Consider the following 20,194-nt stretch of genomic DNA (forward strand, 5'->3'; position numbering starts at 1 on the left):
ATTTCATTGATTTTACTCAAAACATTTTTTATCTTAATCCCGCCCTCCGGGTCATTTTTTACCTGAAAGTCCTGAGTGTGACCCATAAATGAAGTACCCCAGAGGGTTAAGTGAATTTAAAACAATCTTCACATTAACCCATAATTAATGTCATATTTACCTGTGCCCTTACTACCAGTCTAACAGATAAATATATACAAATTGAATAAAGTTATCAAAGAGACTGCACTGCATAAATTATACATTAAATAAAGATTTATCCTTATTAAAGCTACATATTTCTTTGTTACCTTTGTTCTTTGACTAATATTAATGACAGACAGATTTAGTGGCGGATTTGACACGTATCCCATTTTCTCACAACTCTTTACGTTCATTGAAGACTTTAACTCATTTACAGCTTTTTACAATCGCAATGACAATTTCTTTCAATACTTTTAACACATTTCCTAAACTCTTAATGCACCAACACACCTACATCACGCAATTGCCAAAACGATTAATTTCATGCTCAAAATCACACATTGTAAACTAAACGCCAAAACTAATTTTCAAAATACAATAATTCACTAACACACTATACATACCAAAACCCTAACACACGTTCCCTTCAGGAACATTTAGTCAATCACAGCACAATGTTATAAAAACACTAACACTAGATGGAATTACAGAAACTGCATTATTTTATGTGTCAGGTCTGCCCTTATACAACAGACATTATATTTTATTGATCATAGATTGTGTGTCTTTTGAAGACTCCACATTTTTGTTTTGTTGGGTTTAGTAAATGCATGCATTTTGTTTCTTTTGCTGCAGAAATTCAATACAAAAAATGAATGACCCATCTCAGAGTAGCTTGCAAAATGCCTGTTCTTCATTTAGGAGCTTTCCTCTGCCCCCTGAGGGAGCTGTTGAATTCTTAGATGGACAAAATACAGTTAGGGACCAGAGGCATACAGTCACTGTAATACATGGTAAAATTATTTACACTTTGCAGTAGGAGAAGCCCTTATACAATGTCCTACCTGTTGGTTTCTTGAAAAATCTGAATAATGGATGCCACTGTGTCCTGGCTGAGTTTTGGCTGTACTCGTTCACCAGCCTCTCTGTATGATAGCCTGTGGTTTATGACATGGTCAATGATAGTAGCTCTTATTTAATCAGTTACCCTAAATCTACCTTGCCCTTGTCCAGGCATTCCTCTCCCTTGCCCTTGTCCCACTCCTCTCCCTTGTCCTGGTACTCGTCTTCCTCTCCCTCATGCAGGCCTTTTTCTGACTTTCTTCGTGTTGCTCTATATTGTTCCTTTTTCACACAAGAGCAGCCCAAATAGCAAAAGTTATGCATTTTAAAGCAAAAACACACTAGTGTAAACGAAGCCACAGACGGCACATTCACAGAAAGCACATTCTCTTTGTCTTGTTGTGGCTTTAAGGACAGAAAATGCAGATGCGTTACCTATTTTTAACGCGTCAAACTAAAAGATGTTCAGAAAAACAGCATTCTTGATCGTGTGATAACTCAATTCATAGACTTATGTTATAAATATAAAAAAACAGGAACTCATTGAATGGATATTTTTTATAATTTTGATGACATTTCTGCCCCAATATAATGAGACCTCAAGAGAGCTCAAAACTCTTCAGATCACAGAACTTAGTGGAAAATTTATAGAAAAGTATCATTCTCTGTAAAGACACGAGGTGTGAACATGTGAGAATTCAAAATCATTATCTTTATAAATGTGAGCTCTTTTTGGCTAAAAGCCTTAATGGAGCTGTTTACTGTAGCCATGTGATCACAAATAAATGTGAGCAGACATGATTCAATATGTGTGTCCTTGTTTCACATTATTAATGTGAAACAATAATAAATTTGATTATGTCCTCAAAGCTCGCAGTCAGACCAATGGTCCGGCCATGCCTCTAACCCACACTCACACACATACACTCACACAAAAATTCACGTACACATGCACTCCCAAACACATTCGCAGACGCACAGTAAATTAATCAAAGCATGTTTAAAACCTCAGCCAATGAAATATCACAGTTAAAGACAGAAACTTCATCATTCACAGAAATGTAAATGTGAATTTCTGGAGGACTGCATGTATTATTACATTTATTTTTTTAAGTGTGTTTATTGAATTACTACTGATATATTTAATTGAGTAGCATTATTGCTGATGTTTGAAAATCCAGTGTGTTTTAATTTGTTAATAAGACAAATATGAAAATGTTTTTGGTGAGACGTATAAAGAGAACTAAATAGATGACAAGGCTGTTTTGATCCATATGTAGGTTGTCTGGCTGTATGGTGACAGAGGACGGCTGTGATTTTGTGTCTTCAGCTCTGAGTTCAAACCCCTCACACCTGAGAGAGCTGGATCTGAGCTACAATCACACCGGAGATTCAGGAGTCAAGCTACTCTATGACAAACTGGAGGATCTGAAATGCTCACTACAGATACTCAAGTGTGTCAAACACTGATATTGACATAATGAACGCATGTGTGCATGATGTATATTTACATTAATGTGTGTTTGTGTGTTTATAGTGTTGATCATGGAGGGGAGATAAGGATCACAGCAGGACCACGAAAGTGTATGTCTACAAACAAACACACACACACACACACACAAACACACACATGTTGGATTTTTGTATCTTCGTGGGGACTTACTTCTATTGTTATTATACTGATGTAACATATTTTCTGTCCCTAAGCCCATACCCCTAAACCTACCCTTCACTAGGGCTGTATACCTTGGAGAACCTGGCGATACGATACATACCTCGATACACAGGTCACGATTCGATATGTACCTCGATACAGAGCTGTCTCGATACGATTTGATACAATGTGATACGATTCAATAAAAATACATGGGCCAGAGCCAATTAGTTAATGCTGAACACATTTACTCAATTTATTGAAGACAAAAGTGCATTATAACAAAGTGCATTTTGCTTAAATATTTGCAACTTTAAGTGCTCTGATTAATTGTACACAAATTGTATTAATCTGGAAATTACCACAAATCAACATTTAACTTTCCAAGGGTACAGTCTGAGCTCACACAAGCACAAAATCTTCTTATTATTATTCTTCTTATTAAATCTTCTTATAATTTTTTTTTTGTGACACCATGTACTGCCATAACATATTTCACTATGAAATCCCTTAAATGCTACATCTTGCTTTAACATTTGGCACAACAACAAATCTAATCTACCTCATAACAGGATGGATTTTTAAAATCTTAAGGCTAAACCAGGTTTGTCCTCAAAAAGGCAGGTTGAACAAAAATCACTGCAGTAACAAAACAATAACCTGAGGATACTCTTGGTAATGCTAGCTTTATCCTATGACTTAAGATTTTTGTTCAAAAACAGAAGTTGGTCAACATGCTTTGAGCTTAGTACACTTCTCTGTGCGGTTACAATATCGCCTGCCGTAGAGAAAACGCGCTCGGAGGAGACACTAGTCCCTGGAATGCACAGGTACACTTTGGCAAGGCGTGACATTAGTGGATATTCATTCTGGTGCTCTTTCCACCAACTGAGTGGACTTCCCTCAGCAAGAGACAAGAGACTTCCGCTCCGCTGCGACGCTCATATTTGCATCGTTGTCAGTCACAATAGCTGGGTCTTTGGATACGAGGTCCCACTCCTCCAGCGCCGCTTTCGGTAACTCTGCAATGTTTGACCCCGTATGGCTCTTGTGCATGGCTCGCGTTTGTAAAACGTGCGACATCAGTTCCCACTCCTCGTTAACGTAATGGCAAGTGATTGTAACAAAAGCTTCCGTGGCTCGCGATGTCCACCCATCACAAGTCAGTGCCACTCATGGGGCAGAACTCAGGGCTGACTTAACATTGTTTTTGACTTTGTCATACATCCTCTGTACTGCTTTGTCGGTCATGTAGCTGCGGGTAGGGATCACATAACGGGGATCTAAAGTGTTGATCATAAAGCGAAAGCCTGTGTTCTCGACAACACTGTCTGGACATAAACCTTTGCAAATATAATGCACCTGAAGCTTGGATGTTGTGTTGTCCAAAGTAGTTTGCGTGGGGTCCCATGTTTTTTTGGGCTGCGGCGAAGCTAGCTTGTCTGCATGGTGTCTTTGCAGGTGGGCGGGCAGGTTAGTTGTTTTACCGGTGTAGCGTATAGAAGCCTGGCAATGCTTGCAGATTGCATTTGTTTTATCGATCCCTTGGTTTCCTTCCTTTGCTTTAAAACCAAAATGTGTCCAAACATCTGCCTTTAGGGACAACGGCGCTTCTAAAATCTTCTACATTTTCCATGACTTTTTTGAAAATCGCGGGCGCCGCTGCGCCCCCTAAAGCCTGGGCGGAGTATCGATACTAAGGGCTAGAATGTCGATACTGTATCTTTTTTTATTATATCTGTATGTATCTAAGAATCGATATTTCGCAATTTTTACAATTTTTTTACAATTTTAAATAAGCATAATTTATTAATTTTTCTCATTTGAACCACTGGCTGGTCCCCACAATGATCTCTGGTTTTACTACCAAATGTCCTCACAATGGAGCCCAGCTAACAAAATGACCCCATTTTCAAAACGTTGTGGGAACTTTGATTTGAAATGTTTCTTTAATGTTAAAATGTCTGGTTTTCTTGTTATTAATTGAATGTTGTTTAAATATTACAGTACCATCAGTACAACATGCAAGAATGAGAAGACTTTTAAAAGAAAGTTAAGGTTATACTTCCACACAATTAAGAATCATGTAATTGCACATTTTTTAAATAGTTTTCTATTGGCTGTGAGCATGTTGTGCTCTTTATGCGCCCTGGGCACCTTGCGTTTTAAAGGGGTGATGAATTGAGAAATCAACTTCAAACCTCAACTTGTGATCCGACTTGTGGAGCTAAACGGATCGCGCTACAGAGCAATAAACATGCCTGTTCTAGCTCACGTACGTAAGACATTGCACTAGGGATGGGCGATATGGCCTAAAATCCATTTTGCGATATACATTGCAGCCTCTTGCAATAATGATATATATCGCGATATATAAATTATAATAGACCCATTTCAGAACAGGTTACATAGACCCTAAGGAAAGCCAAACCATAAGGAAACATATTTCAAACAAAGTTTCTTACCTGCAGCCCAGGGATGGAAATTAGCACCCGCCACCAGCCAAATGCGGGTGATTTTGTGTTGTGGCGGGTAGATTCGCTTCACCTACCGGCCACCGTGGCGGGTAAATAAAAATAGCATAGCCGACTGTTTCAGCTGGACGGCGGACACTTTTAGAGGAGTCACACCTTCAAAAAGAAATGTGCCGTTACAAATCAAATTCACAATATGCAGTTGAGAAATTAATTTGCGCGTGGTTGCGTTAAGCGGCTTTATTGCCATAGCGGCGGAGTCTCGAGAACATGCGCTGGAAACGTGCGCGGTTTTTTAAAGACATATCGAGCTCGCGTCGCATCCACCGTTTGAACGCAAGAGGATCTCCAGATATAGAGCTGAATAGAAAAAAAGGTATCAATGGGTCTGTCCAGTAACTCGTGATGAACCTCAGGCGAACTGCACACTTTATGAGAAGCATTTCAGTTGCTCAGACTGACTGACTTAAAGCAGCAGCAGTGACACAGAGAGAGACCGGATAGCTGGACCGAATGGCTTCAGCCAAGTGCAAGCAAAACTCACGTAGGCAGGCTATCTGACGTTTCACATGGGGTTTATTATCAGCGCCATTCCCATGCACTAATGGGGTAACGTTCGTTTGCAACACTTCACTGACAACAGCGTTATTGAATGGAAAAATAAACGATAAAGAGCAACAGAAATATATAAAGCATACATGCAGCTCACAGCTCGTGCTCCATCTAAGAACTGCCCACTCAGCGAGTGAGTAAAATAAGTGCCTTCCCCCTTAAAGGAGCAGCACCGAATTGTACTTGTTACAAGGTATAGGTCTATTGTTCTTTTAAATGGATAATATATTTATATAATATTCCATACATTATCAGAGCTTGGCAGACAGAATTATTATATATTTTTAGACAGGTTAATTAATAGATTATAGCCTAATTAATGTTATTATTAATGTATAATTTTAATCATACATAATAAATAATCCTGACATATAAAGTTTGCCCTTTATTAAAATAATATTTAGATAAAAATTGGACAAATAATTACATAATAACAGTCAAAATTTAAGTAAATTAATACAAAATGTAACAATTTTGAATTTCAGAATTGTCAAAAAAGTGATTAGTGGTTCAGAATGACTGCTTAAAGGGACAGTTCACCCAAAAATGAAAATTCTGTCATCATTTACTCACCCTCAAGTTGTTCCAAACATGTACACATTTCTTTGTTATGTTGAACACATTGGAAGATTCATTCCTACTATGGAAGTCATTGGTGCCCCCAAAGCAGCCTGGGTACAAACTTTCAGCAAAATATCTTCTTTTGTGTTCAGCAGAACAAAGAAACTCATACAGGTTTGGAACATCATGAGGGAGAGTAAATGATGACAGAATGTTTTAGGTTTGGGTGAACTATCCCTTTAAAGTGCACCAAATAGGCTTTAGAAATAAATTAAATAATCAAATGTAAAATAATATAAAAATGTTACATTGTCGTGAATAAGTGTCCCTTATTTTGCCACACTGAAGGTGGCAACCCTAGTATGTCGTCAACACGCTTCAGAAGACGCCAAAACTAATAGTTTCATTGTTGGGACTAAAAACCTAAAACTGGAAGCCATAAAAGACCACGAATCATCCAAATGCCACATCCATTAATCTGCCCTACTCATTTAATGAAATTAATATCAGTTCATGGTTTGTGTGTGTATAAGAGAGAAAGAGAAAATGCCAGTATTTCATTGAGACTTGAGATTAAATAAACTGCTGAAGTATTGTAGAGCTTGTAGTATTAATTTTCACATGCAGTTACACATTGTCGGTTAAAAACAAGAAATGGCTGGTAAAAACATTGAGTGGCTGGTAGATTTTGAAATCCACCAGCCACAGTGGCCGGTGGACAAAAAATTTAATTTCCATCCCTGCTGCAGCCTAATGTAACGTATTTGGTTTTAAACATTTTGTTCCCTTAATGAAATTAAAACTGGTGTCTTGTTAATAAAGGATCGGATACTGTGAATTAGGGAATAGGTGTAACATGAATCCACTGGAGAGGCAAGTTTACGAACCCAAGTGCAGTTTATTCCAAAATCAAAATTCAAAACATAAAAGAAGACTTGACTTGGCAATACAAAAACAGACTAGACTAGACTTGACTTGACTTTACAACAGAAACTCACCATCAGTGGTTACACGATCAATATCATTTAAAGACACATGGCAAACATGAGGGCTTAACCATCTCGAGTCGAAGGTCGCGCCGGTGCGATCAGCTCTTTTTTTCTTATCAGTGCCAAAGAGACTCAAATAACTCGTCGTTTTTATCATTCAGGCAAGTGTTATACATCATTATAATCTGTTAAGTTTAAATTTGTTGTGTACAGTCACAATAAAAACAAAATGTTTTGCTTTTTGCATAATAAAGAAAACAAACATGATGCGCGATCTGCAGCCTCTCTCTCAAAGACATTCATTCAGATGAGTCTTCAGAAAAGGACCTCTAGCTTAGTGAATACTTGTCTCACAAACATGAGACATATGTCTAAAGAAACGTTGAAATGTCAGGTTTTAAACAATGTAAACCAAATCGAAAACAAATATGCTGTGTTTATGTAATCTGGTTGAAAAGTGATAGATGTCAGTCTTTCGCGAGCCAGTTCATTATCCGCTAATGCAACCACGCCCACGGAACACGCGCTTTATTGAGATTCAAATACTGAGACGCCCACACATCAACTCAAATAAACACATCAAGTACTGCTATAGCCTACTTCAGTTACATCGTTTTGACACGCGTTGCGAAGAAAAGCTCATGAAGAAACCTAATGAAAAGCTGTTCATTTCTTAAAGCAAGGGCTGATTGTAAGGTAGGCTTTATTCTGTTAAGTTTATTCTGTTAGCATCTGTGAATATTAAACGCACAAAGACCGTTTAAATATGAATCCTGCTGCATGTCATAAATGCAAGACTGTTTAGACAAGATTTATTTGGCCTGTTTTGGACAGATTATAATGTGTTTATTGTAAAAGAGCCTAGTGTCACAGCAATAAAGCTTTTATTCACAAATATCTGCTCAGATGCTATAAATATAGTACCAGTCAAACGTATTTTTCTACACATTGATATTTAAATATTATAGCCTGTTATTTTTTTAATTTAATATCAATGTTTGTTTTATCGAGTTAATATTGAGTTTTATTTTGTAGAAAGGGATTTTTTTTTGTAGATAGTGATTTGCTTTCTTTAAAGTGAATTTCATTTTGTATAAATTGTATCTTCATTTTAATTATTTATTATTTAATTTTTTACCATGAGACTACTTTCAAAAACAAAAAATAAAATGGCACAAAAAATGTAGAAAAAATGTTCTTAGTAATTTTTGTCTTGTGATTCTCACATCAGTTTGAAGCAAAAACTCAATGCAAATACACCCTGGAGTCAAAAGTCTTGTGAACACATATCTATTGTGTGTTTTGAGGCCTTAATTAAAAAAAAAAAAAAAATCTTCGTTTTTTCAAAAATCATGCATAAACATTTTTCTCTCAAAAATACAAGCATGTACATACATGTTGCTCCGATATTATGGTAGCCCAGTTTGTGCTGAATACAGTGTATTTACACTTCTGCCATTAATATGTTTATAAGCAACTGAAAAAAAACACAAATGTCAGAGTATGTCAACTTCTAAAGGGCCCCAAAACAGCTCATACTCCTAGGGGTTAAATACACAGAGACTAGTGACAAGACAAGGGACACCTGTGAACAATGATCAGACAATGAACCAATGACAGAACATGACAAGATCACATGAGGGCATGGGAATCACATGACAAAAATTAAATAATGTGAAGAGATCTTGTGCAATATTGTCATGACAGAGTGTGAGGGTGAAGTTTAGTTTTGCTTTTTATAGAAATAAAAACATTATTTAATTCTTGGGTTGCCATTGTCCAATCGCATGAATGGAGAGGCGGGTCTTCAGTTGTGGTGATGGAAGTTTACAGTTGCTTTTGAACGTCCGGAGACGGCAATGATTGAGGAGAAACTTGTGGTGGCTATCGTGGGTTACCCGGAGCTGTATGACTTAACAAACCGCAACTACCACAGTGCAAAACCAGATTCTAGAGCGCTCGTGTTATGATCCTCGATTAGACTGACAGGACAGCTGATTCGGTGGTTACCTAGCAACATAAAGAAACCACAGCGCACTCCTCTTTTCTAAATTATAAAAGTTAACCAAAAAGGCAGTGCGGTGCGCCTCACGCTTTCAAACCTGAAGAACACGTTCTGTCTGATCGGGACCTTAGTCATAAATATGGTGGATGGGCAGAAGATCATGTGACTGAAACAGATGAATAGCACTATACAATAACCACAAAAACAAAATAAATAACTAAGAGGAATTTATTACATTTTACAATTTAATAATAACATCTACATTTTGCATTTATTTAAAGCGAGTTAAAAACGGAGCACCAAAAGCAATCGGTCACACACTCAACAATATTCATAGTGTACAATGGCAGGTTTATTAGAAAGCTAGACTAGGAATCGAGAGCAGAGGTGAAACGCAAAGGAATATTCTGTGTGTGTTTAGTAATGTTGTGGGATAGTTCACACACAAAATACAATTCTGTCCTCATTTACTCATCATGTCATTGCAAACCCATAAGACTTTTGTTCATCTTTAAAACATAAATGAATATATTTTTAATTAAATATTATTAATTATATTTCTGTGCCTCCATTGACAGTCCAAGGACCAACCAAGAATATGGTAAACAGAAACTCACTGTGCCTGCATGATGAGCAAGAACCAATGAGGTTTGCTCTGCTGTGTCATGTGAGCATGTTTGAGCTTCTGTTTACCATATTTAAATCACTCTATGCATTTCAGTTAAGGGTCGAGTGTGTGAGTCTCACACTGAATGAGAGTTGACAGCCCTGCTATAACAATATAAACATAAAACACATTAAGACTTAATAGTAATAGTAATAGTAATAGTCAAAGATCGTTCAGACTGTGTTCCTTGTTGAAGAATTCTCTTTCCATAAAAATTACTTTGCATATGATTAAAGATTTCAGAAAAGGCTTTATTCACACCAACCACACAACAAAGCCTGGGGGTTCTTGCAAGGACCACCCCACTCTTTGGACTTTCTGTTACATATATACCACAGTTGTTTTCCTATTATGGTAACAAGCTTTAAGCACCTGGCTCACATTTCACTGTATTCCAAGTTCTTTTTCTGGAGGACACAAATCCTATGCTTGTCATTTTAAAGGACTTTCTCAAAGTCAATGCACATGCACAGCACACAGTTAAACATAATAGTGTCTTTGAATTAGCCTTAAATTGCTAATTTCTAAATAAATAAAATCTTCTACATTCCCCCCTCTGGGGCTTGTCCAAGTCCCACCTTCACTAACCTTTTCCCAGATGTGTAGTTTCAGAATCCAGCTTTTTCAGTTATGCTACCTAATGACTAAAAATAAGTCACTCAGTTTCACTACCAATGACTAGATTATGCAACCACACTCCGGAGGAATATTAGAACCAAACATCTCCTTCCTGATTTTGCTTTGTTTTCTTTTTATGGAATGGAGTAAAAGATTCTAATTTCCCTAATTCCTATGTCTTATCATAAATACATTGTTATAAGCGTGAGCGTGCAATTTGTTCTGCCTTGCCTGTGGTTGTCACAGCTATGTAGAATATTCAAACATCAAACCATGCATTATATTATTAAAAGTTCTCTTTATATCATAGTCATCTTCTTCAACCCAGACACTTTGCGCATCGTAGAGGGTCACCCTTTGGGGAGGGGTTAGGCTAGCACATACACCCAGGGTCTGGCTCATCATTCATCTTCTTCGTCCTCATTGGAGGTACTTGAATCAACTTCCAATGCTTGCAATATCCAGTTTGTTTTATCAGGCAAGTCCTTATTATCCATTAAGTTGTCATTGTCCTGATGTTTTAGCACTTCCATATGCTTAACCGTGGTTTGGACAACTAATGATCTTGCTATAGGAATTACACAACAGAATAATATTCCTCCTATTAATAATGCTATTCCTACGAATATTCCTATTTTAGTGAACCATGCTCCCATTGCCCCAAACTTGAAATCTAACCAGTCAAACATTCGGCCTTCACTTCCAGCATTTGCCTTAACTTCTATTCTTAAATTTTTTATTTTCAACATAGCTTCACTAAATTTCCCTCCTGGCGCAGTATTATTTGGTATAAAAGTACAACACTGATCTCCAAACATAATACATACACCTCCTTTGTCTGCTAGCAACCAATCCAGGGCTTGCCTATTTTGCCATGTCATTCTACTTGTTTCTTTTAGTTGTTCTCCTAGTGCGGCTAATGCATCATCAGTGTAATTGATAAATCTTTGCTGATTATAGTAAATATAATTAATCCATTCTGTGTTTTTGTTTTGTGTAATCCATATAAAAATGGATTCAAATCCTGATTTTACTTCATCTCTTGCTTTGTATTCCTGAGGTATCCCTCTAGGTTGACTAATTGAATCTATGTGTATATTAGGGTCTGGTGCATAAGCTCTTTTGGTTCTATTTGTGTTTTGTATTATATTTTGTTCTGGATCCCACTCTATTAAAGTAATTTCTTGAATTAATCTTACTCTAGCGCATACTCCTGTCCAGTTTAGTGGCAAAGAAGCTAGAAGTGTTTTTCTCCCACAAGCCCAAAAGAAATCTGCTACTACCATTGTCTGATCTTCATATACTTCTATTGACGGTAGTGCTATAGTTTGCGTTTTACAGTCTTTTTCATCTGGATAAATTTTTTCCCCATTTCTTATTCCTAGTGCTTGTGGTTCTGGGGCTCTTACAGGTACTTTTGTGTCCCAACCCTTTTCTCTATCTAAGTCCCAAATAGTAGCACATTTTCCTTTAAACTTTCCCAAATTATGAGCTCCTTTTGGTTTGTTAAAACACTCATATTCTTGATTATAATCTATACTGTACCATTTAGGTACTTCTATTTTTTCCTTCTCCAGTTTAATGTTTGCATTTACGTCCCAATATCTACACCAATCTCCCCAATGTGGTCTACTAAATTTATCTTGAAGTTTAGAATTTCCCATAAAACCTAAACATTCTGCTGAGCAGTAAGGTCTAAAAAAGTCATCTGTGTGGCAAAAGTGACTTTTAAATTCAGCACATTTTACGTAATCATGCGTATTTGGAACAACTATTACCTTATTTAAGGGTGATTTAGAACACATTAAGCAATTTCTCAAACCTGTTTCTTTTGCTGTAAATGATGCCCATTTATACCAATCATTATTTTGCGCTGTTTCCCATAGCTCATCTTCTTCGCTATTTTTCTCAATTTCCTCATCCGTCGCATCTCTACGTTGTTTTATTTTTTGTACTTCAATCAATTTTTGTTCGTCAGGTGTCATTGTTGGGCTATTATTAGGACTAACAGGACTAACCGAGGTCTTTAAAGTCAATTGTAAGGAAGTCTGGGTGCTCTTCACAACAGTTTGATCCTGGACGGAGGATTGGGTGCTGATGCTTATGGCTTGAGCTGGTAGTGTCAGATGCAGCAGATATGCAATCATCATCAGACACATCATTGGACTCCGTCTGTTGATTTTCTCTGGTTTCAACATTTTGCACCCTTTCATCCGTTTCTGGACTTGCTTCCTCGCTTTCTTTTTGCTGCCTTTCTCTGGGAACTCTTGTGCAGTGGTTCAAATGATACCAGGTGGTACTTCCTTCCACTTGGAGTGCAGTTGGAGTAGCTGTCACCACCTTATGAGGTCCCGTTCTCCTGGGTTGATTCCACTTTCTCCTGAATACTCGCAGATACACCTGGTCACCTGGGACAACTGGACAAGATGTTTCTGTCTCCTCACTGGGCTGCTTTCTTTTTTCCTGCAAATATATAGCTTTATGTATTGCAGTTAGTTTCCTCATATAAGATCTTAATTCCATTTGCAATTGTTCTAACGGGGGTCCCTTGTAGGGACCTCTGCAATATGGTACAGGCATGGGTCGACCCGTAAGCATTTCATGCGGTGTTAAATGCGTGATTCTGTTAGTTTGCATGCGACAACTCATCAGTGCAAGTGGTAGTGCATCAATCCAGTTTAATTTAGTACTTTCACATATTTTGCTAATTTTGGCCTTGAGTATTAAATTAAATCGTTCGACTTGGCCTTGACTTTGAGGCCTATAGATGCAACCAAGTCTTTGTTTTATTCTAAGCTGCTGCAATACTTGTTTTACAGTTTTTTGAATAAACGCTGACCCGTTATCTGAACTTATTTCTGATGGTATTCCAAATCTAGGAATTACCTCTCTTGTTAGAAATTTGATTACTGTTCCTGACCCCTCATCTGCAGATGGTACTGCTTCCACCCATCTACTAAATCGATCAACTATCACAAGCATATATCGTTTTCCTTGTATTCGCTTTATCATGTCCACATAATCCATTACAAGATGCCTAAAAGGTCCTTCCGGCACTGGTATGTGGCCAATTGGTGTCGCTGTTCCCTTTCTAACATTGTATTTGGCACATATTTCACATGTGGACAGAAAATTGTCTACCATCGCATATAAATATGGCGACCAATACCCTTGTTGTTTAATTTTCCTTATCACTTCCCCCCTCGCGCAGTGATCAAATCCATGCGCATCTGAAATGAGAATGTTTAAAAGTGCTGTTGGTGCAACAATCTGTCCTTCATGTGAACGCCAAATATCTTTTTCATCTTTTTGGGCCCCCCTCTGATGCCACATAGAATGTTCATAAGGGCCTGCTTGCTGCTGTATTCGAACAATATCTTCCAGTTGTGGTTGTGGTTCTATCAAAACTACTGGAGTAATTATCGCCACTAAACATCCTGAGGCTTTTTTAGCCTCCAAATCTGCTGCATTGTTACCTTTAATTACAAAGTCATTTCCTTTTTTGTGAGCTTGACATTTGATGACTGCTAACCTTTTTGGGAGCATCATAGCAGTTATTAATTGACATATTTGCTCAGAATGCTGGATGGGAGATCCATCAGACTTTTTGAAGCCTCTCTGTTTCCAAACTGCTCCAAATAAATGACACACCCCATGAGCATATGCTGAATCTGTAAAAATGTTTGCGACTTGTCCCTTTGCAAGTTGACATGCATCTGTAAGGGCTTTTAATTCTGCTAATTGAGCAGAACAAGGTTGTGCACAATGTTGAGATACTACAGGCACAAACTCTTCTATGTTTTTTCGTATTACTGAATATCCTGTATGATTTCCCAAGTGATCTTTAAAACTAGATCCATCTACAAAGTAAATGACTTCTGCTTCAGAGATCGGTGTTGATTCAAGATCTGGTCGTAATCTTGTGAATGCCAGTGAATTGGCCACACACTCATGTGGCTCTCCTTCGTAATCCAAAGGAATCAATTCAGCTGGATTCACTGTATTGCATCGTTTAATAGTAACATCTGGGTACGTAAGCAATGATGAATATGCTAAAATGCGAGCTTGTGTTAAAACAAATTTTCCTTGCTCTATTAGTTCAACAATTTTATGATGTGCATATGTAGTTACTGGGTACCCCATAGTTATTGTAGAGGCTTTCTCATATGCATAGTATACTGCTGCAAGGCCCTGCTGATAGCATGGCGGGTAGCCCTGTGCTACACTGTCTAGCCTAGTGCTATAATAAGCTATAGGCTGCTTTTTCCTGCCACTGCAAGTCTCTTGCATCAGCACAGCTGATGCATAGCCGTCAGTTCTATTTGCCACATATAACTCAAATGTTTTAGTGTAGTCAGGATTTCCAATCACAGGTTCTTTTTGCAATTCCTTTTTAATAGATTCAAACGCTACCAAAGCATCTGTATTCCATTCTAATGAATTTCCTAAGTTTTGTAATCCTGCCTCTTTCATGATTTCTCTTAATGGAGCTGTTTTTATTGCATAGTCTTCTATCCAATCAGCATTGAAACCAGTCATTCCTAGAAAAGTCATCATTTGTTTTACCGTTTTTGGCAATGGTACTTTACTTATGCCCTCTAATTGTTCTGGAGCAATGGCCCTTGTACCATATGAAATTATCCTTCCTAAGTATTCAACCTGTGGTTGGCAATACTGTAGTTTACTTTTAGATACCTTATGACCTCCCTGGGCTAATTTTGTTAGGACTTTAATAGAATCTTTGTGACACTGTTCTCGAGTTGTTGAACAAATCATCAAATCATCTACATATTGTATCAAAGTACTGTCTATCATTAGGTCTTCTAAATCAGCCTTGAGAACCTGATTGAATATATGCGGTGAATGTTTAAATCCTTGTGGCATTCGAGTATAAGTATATTGTTTATTTGCATATGTGAATGCAAATAAGTACCTACTTTCTTCTTCTACAGGAATGCTGAAAAAGGCATTACATAAATCTATCACCGTGAAATATTTAGCATCTGGGGGGATATTTGTCAATAATGTGTGCGGGTTTGGAACATCAGCTGGCCAATCTTCTGCTATCTCATTAATTGCTCGTAAATCATGCACAAGGCGCCATTTTGTTTTATTTGCTTTTATTACAGGCAAAATTGGAGTGTTACAGTAACTGTTTGTTTCTATTAATACTCCTACTTTTTCTAATCCTTCAATTGTGGTTTTTATGCCTGCTTCTGCTTCTTTTTTTAATGGGTATTGTGATTTTCTTGGAAGTCTTACACCTGGCTTAAGTTGTATTCTTATTGGGCTGGCTGATTTGACCAATCCTACATCTGTGTCATGTTGCGACCATAAATCAATTGGCACTTGTTGCTCCATTTCCTTAAATAGCTCACTCTCAACAGACTCTGTTGATTTTGATTTTGCTATCATTTGTTTTTGTACTTTTTGATTTATAACTATTTCTTGAGGAATCCCCATTAATTTTGTTTCACACAAAACTTTTATGAAATTTTTGTCAACAGAGTGAAAAATTAATGGATTTATTGTTGAATTCCACTGGCATTGTTCAGCTTTTTTCATCATTGGCCCTAAGTCTTTGGCTTCCCAATTCTTTCCTGTATATAAAGATACATGCGGAACAGAATTTGGTACATTAAACCAACTTTTTGTAAATTCATTTTCAGTTATATTCATTGCTGCTCCCTGTTTACCTATTATGATGTATTTTGAGGTAATCTCAATTTTTTGACTGTCCGTTTCTTTTTGCCATTTCTTTTCTATTTTTTCATCTCTCCCATCGTCATAAATCATAGTACAGTGAAATCCTGACTTTGGTAACTGCGCTTCAGAAATCTGCGCTTCAATAAACTTTCCCCATTTATTAATGATTTGTCTTACATCATTTTCTATTTGTCCTATCCAGTATACATTTGCTTTTGGCTCAGAAATCATCATTTGAGTTTTTATTCCTTGTAAGTCTATATACACTCCTTCTGGAGAACACCAAATTTGAAGTCCTAATTTGCATAATGCATCTCTTCCTAACAAATTTACAGGAGTTTGATTTGATACAAGAACTGGTAAGGTCACACTTTTATTTTTAGTCTGTAAGCAAACTGGAGCTGTCATAGGAATTAACTGTTTTTGTCCCGAGAATCCTATTGTCTTTGCAAATTTTCCAGACAAGGGGAGATGTGAGGCATAATTCGAATTAAGACAAGTTAGTACGGCCCCCGTATCAATTAACATGGGCGTGTCTTTACCCTCTATTTTTACTTTTAACATTGGATCTTGATCAGCATTAGTTGTTAAAATTGGAAGCTGAATTTCCCCTATAGGATTCTCTGGGCACCCCTAATATCCCTGATTGGGACCTCCCCATGGATTTACTGGGCCTCTACATGGACTTTGATAGGGCTGTTGCCACCTCCCCCACCTTCCACCCCTGAGTGACTGTTGCCATGAATTGTTTGGGCACCTGGTTTTGTTATGTCCAGGCTGTCCACACCCCCAGCACAGAGAAAGAGTGTCTTTTCCTCTTTGTCCTCCTTCTATTGGATTTCTTTTCCATCCTGCTGGCCCTTGTTGCTGAGCATAGACATTGACCATGGGTGCAGGAACCTGTTGTAAATTTGGAGAAATTGCTGCAGATGGAGGAAGTTGCATAGTCAGTGGGTTATTTACAGAGGTATTCACAGAAGCATTTGCAGGAGTCATGACAGCCATCTGCTCTGACTCTTCTCTTTTTAGTGTAGCTTGAGTCTTTTTCTTATGGCTGTTTATTAAATGTTCAATCTGCAACTGAGTCAACTTTCTTTGAAGCTCTTTTTCTTGATTTTGCAGTTTTTGTTCATTTTTTCTGTATTGTTCTACAGCATGAGTCACATGATCACAGAACTCCTTGTGCGTTTTGGAGTTTAAACCGACCACATCTTCCAGTTTGCTTTTTACTGCTTGTGGCATAGCATCGACCACAGCATTTCTAAACAATGTAGCCATCAATGGGTCTCCTTCTGGATTCCCCTCAGTCTCTTGCTTCCATTTTTAGGGGCCAAGCACCGAAGGTGCGAAGGCACCTATTGAAACCGTTCCCGTTCCTATTATTATTAGGGGCCAAGCACCGAAGGTGCGAAGGCACCTATTGAAACCGTTCCCGTTCCTATTATTATTATTATTCATCTTCTTCTTCTTCCGCCACGAAGTCTATGGCAGCCCATAGAACCGTATGGTAAAAAGTTATGAAATTTGGCACACTAATAGAGGACAGTCTGAAATGTCACCATAGCAAATTTTGAGTCTCTAACTCAATCCCTCTAGCGCCACCATCAGTCCAAAATTAGACTCATGTTTATGCTAATAACTTTTGAACCATAAGGGCTAGAAACGAAATTCTTTTTTCCTCTGATTCCTTGGCTCAAGACAATTCGATTGCACCCTATGACGTCATTTTCCGTCATAATAATTTTCCCGCCATTTTTAATTAACCGAAAAACCTACTTTTGCGAACTCGTCCTAGACGGTTCATCCGATTTGCACGAAAATTGAACCAGATCATCTTCAGACCATGCTGACAAAAAATCTTGCAAATCAAGTTGATTCGTCAAATCATTTGCGAAAAACGCGCAAACAAATTTTACGTAGCGGTTGCAAAAGCACTCTTAAGGCAATATCTCCGCAACGCTTTATCGTATTCAAACCAAACTTGGTACATGTCATCACAAGCATGACTTGAGGCTACATGCAGTGTTTCGGCGCAGCGCCACCTACTGGTCCGGAGATACAAAAAATGGCTGTTTTTGCTTATACCATTTGAACCGTTTGTCCAAAAATCATAAAAGTAGTCTCGTTAGATTCAGGACGGCATGCCGAGTCGTCTGATATTCAATTTTACCATATCGGCCATTTTGGCTGTCGGCCATTTTGAATTATGTGCTAAAATGCTATATTTTACAAATGCATTAGTGTATTGTTACTAAACTCGGTATGTGACTTCCACTCCATGCCCTGAAGGTACTCAAAAAGTTTTGGGGCAGTGCCACCTTGTGGTCAAAAGTTATAACAAACTTGACAAAAATGCTAATAACTTTTGATTTAATTAGTTTAGTATAATGAAACTGGTCATAATACATTCATTGGCTCATGCCGATTCAATTGCATCCTATGACGTCATTTTCGGTCATGATAATTTCCCCGCCATATTTAATTTTCCAAAAAACCTACTTTTGCGAACTCGTCCTAGACGGTTTGTCCGATTTGCACGAAAATTGAACCAGATCATCTTCAGACCATGCTGACAAAAAATCTTGCAAATCAAGTTGATTCGTCAAATCATTTGCGATAAACGCGCAAACAAATTTTACGTAGCGGTTGCAAAAACACACTTAAGGCAATATCTCCGCAACGCTTTATCGTATTCAAACCAAACTTGGTACATGTCATCACAAGCATGACTTGAGGCAACATAAAGCGTTTCGGCGCAGCGCCACCTACTGGTCCGGAGATACGAAAAATGGCTATTTTTGCTTATAACTTCTGAACTGTTTGTCCAAAAATCATAAAAGTGGTCTCGTTACATTCAGGACGGCATGCCGAGTCGTCTGATATTCAATTTTACCATATCGGCCATTTTGGCTGTCGGCCATTTTGAATTTTGTCAAAAAATGCTATATTTTACAAATGCATTAGTATATTGTTACTAAACTCGGTATGTGACTTCCATGCTATGCCCTGAAGGTACTCAAAAAGTTTTAGGGCAGTGCCACCTTGTGGTCAAAAGATATAACAAACTTGACAAAAATGCTAATAACTTTTGATTAAATTAGCCTAGTATATTGAAACTGGTCATAATACATTTATTGGCTCATGCCGAGAACATAGATACTAATTTTGCCATATTTGGTCAAACATCCTGTCCTCAATGTTCTTATTTGATCAAAACCTACTTTTTCAAACTCATCCTAGACCGTTTATCCAATTTCCACCAAAATCGAATCGTATCATCTTCAGACTATGTCAACAAAAAGTTAGGGATTTTGCATCAATAGATGAAACCGTTTTTGTAAACCGCAGTGACGAAGTTGAGCCATGATGCCAAAATGACTCTTGAGGCTGTATCTCTGCAATGCTTTGACATATTGGCATGAAACTTTGCATGTGTCATTGTTCCCTTATTCTGACTACACCACATCAATTTCGTAACTGTGCCACCTATTGGTCAAAAGTGATAAACCATTAACTTATATTATCAGTGACTCTATATATGATATTTCAGCCATTTTGCCTAATCTTCTTAAACTGTATAATTGTTAATTGTTGCAGTTGGTCTGACACTCTCAGACTACAATGCATTTTTCAGCCTTTTGCCTAAAATCATCTTAAAACGTGATTAATTGCTCATTGCTCCAGTTGATCTGACACTGCCAGCCATTTTGGCATGTCTTGTCTTCTTCTTTGCGCTTGGCCCCGGTATTGCTGCTTGCAGCTATATTTAGGGGCCAAGCACCGAAGGTGCGAAGGCACCTATTGAAACCGTTCCCGTTCCTATTATTATTATTATTCATCTTCTTCTTCTTCCGCCACGAAGTCTATGGCAGCCCATAGAAC

At 37.8% G+C, this 20,194-nt stretch overlaps 1 protein-coding gene across 1 annotated transcript in view; it reads left to right on the plus strand.

Annotated features, from left to right (window-relative positions):
* Positions 1 to 20,194, plus strand: part of LOC307134790 (uncharacterized protein) — a gene marked incomplete at both ends in the record, with an annotated part of 134,755 nt that overhangs the window by 10,840 nt on the left and 103,721 nt on the right. Inside the window, one exon of the mRNA XM_079830787.1 lies at positions 2,307 to 2,480. Coding sequence (XP_079686913.1) covers positions 2,307 to 2,480 — 174 coding nt within the window. The remainder of the gene's footprint in view (positions 1 to 2,306; positions 2,481 to 20,194) is intronic.

The sequence above is a fragment of the Gobio gobio genome (assembly GCF_949357685.1).
Source record: "Gobio gobio genome assembly, chromosome: 12".
In the NCBI taxonomy this organism is placed as follows: Eukaryota; Metazoa; Chordata; class Actinopteri; order Cypriniformes; family Gobionidae; genus Gobio; species Gobio gobio.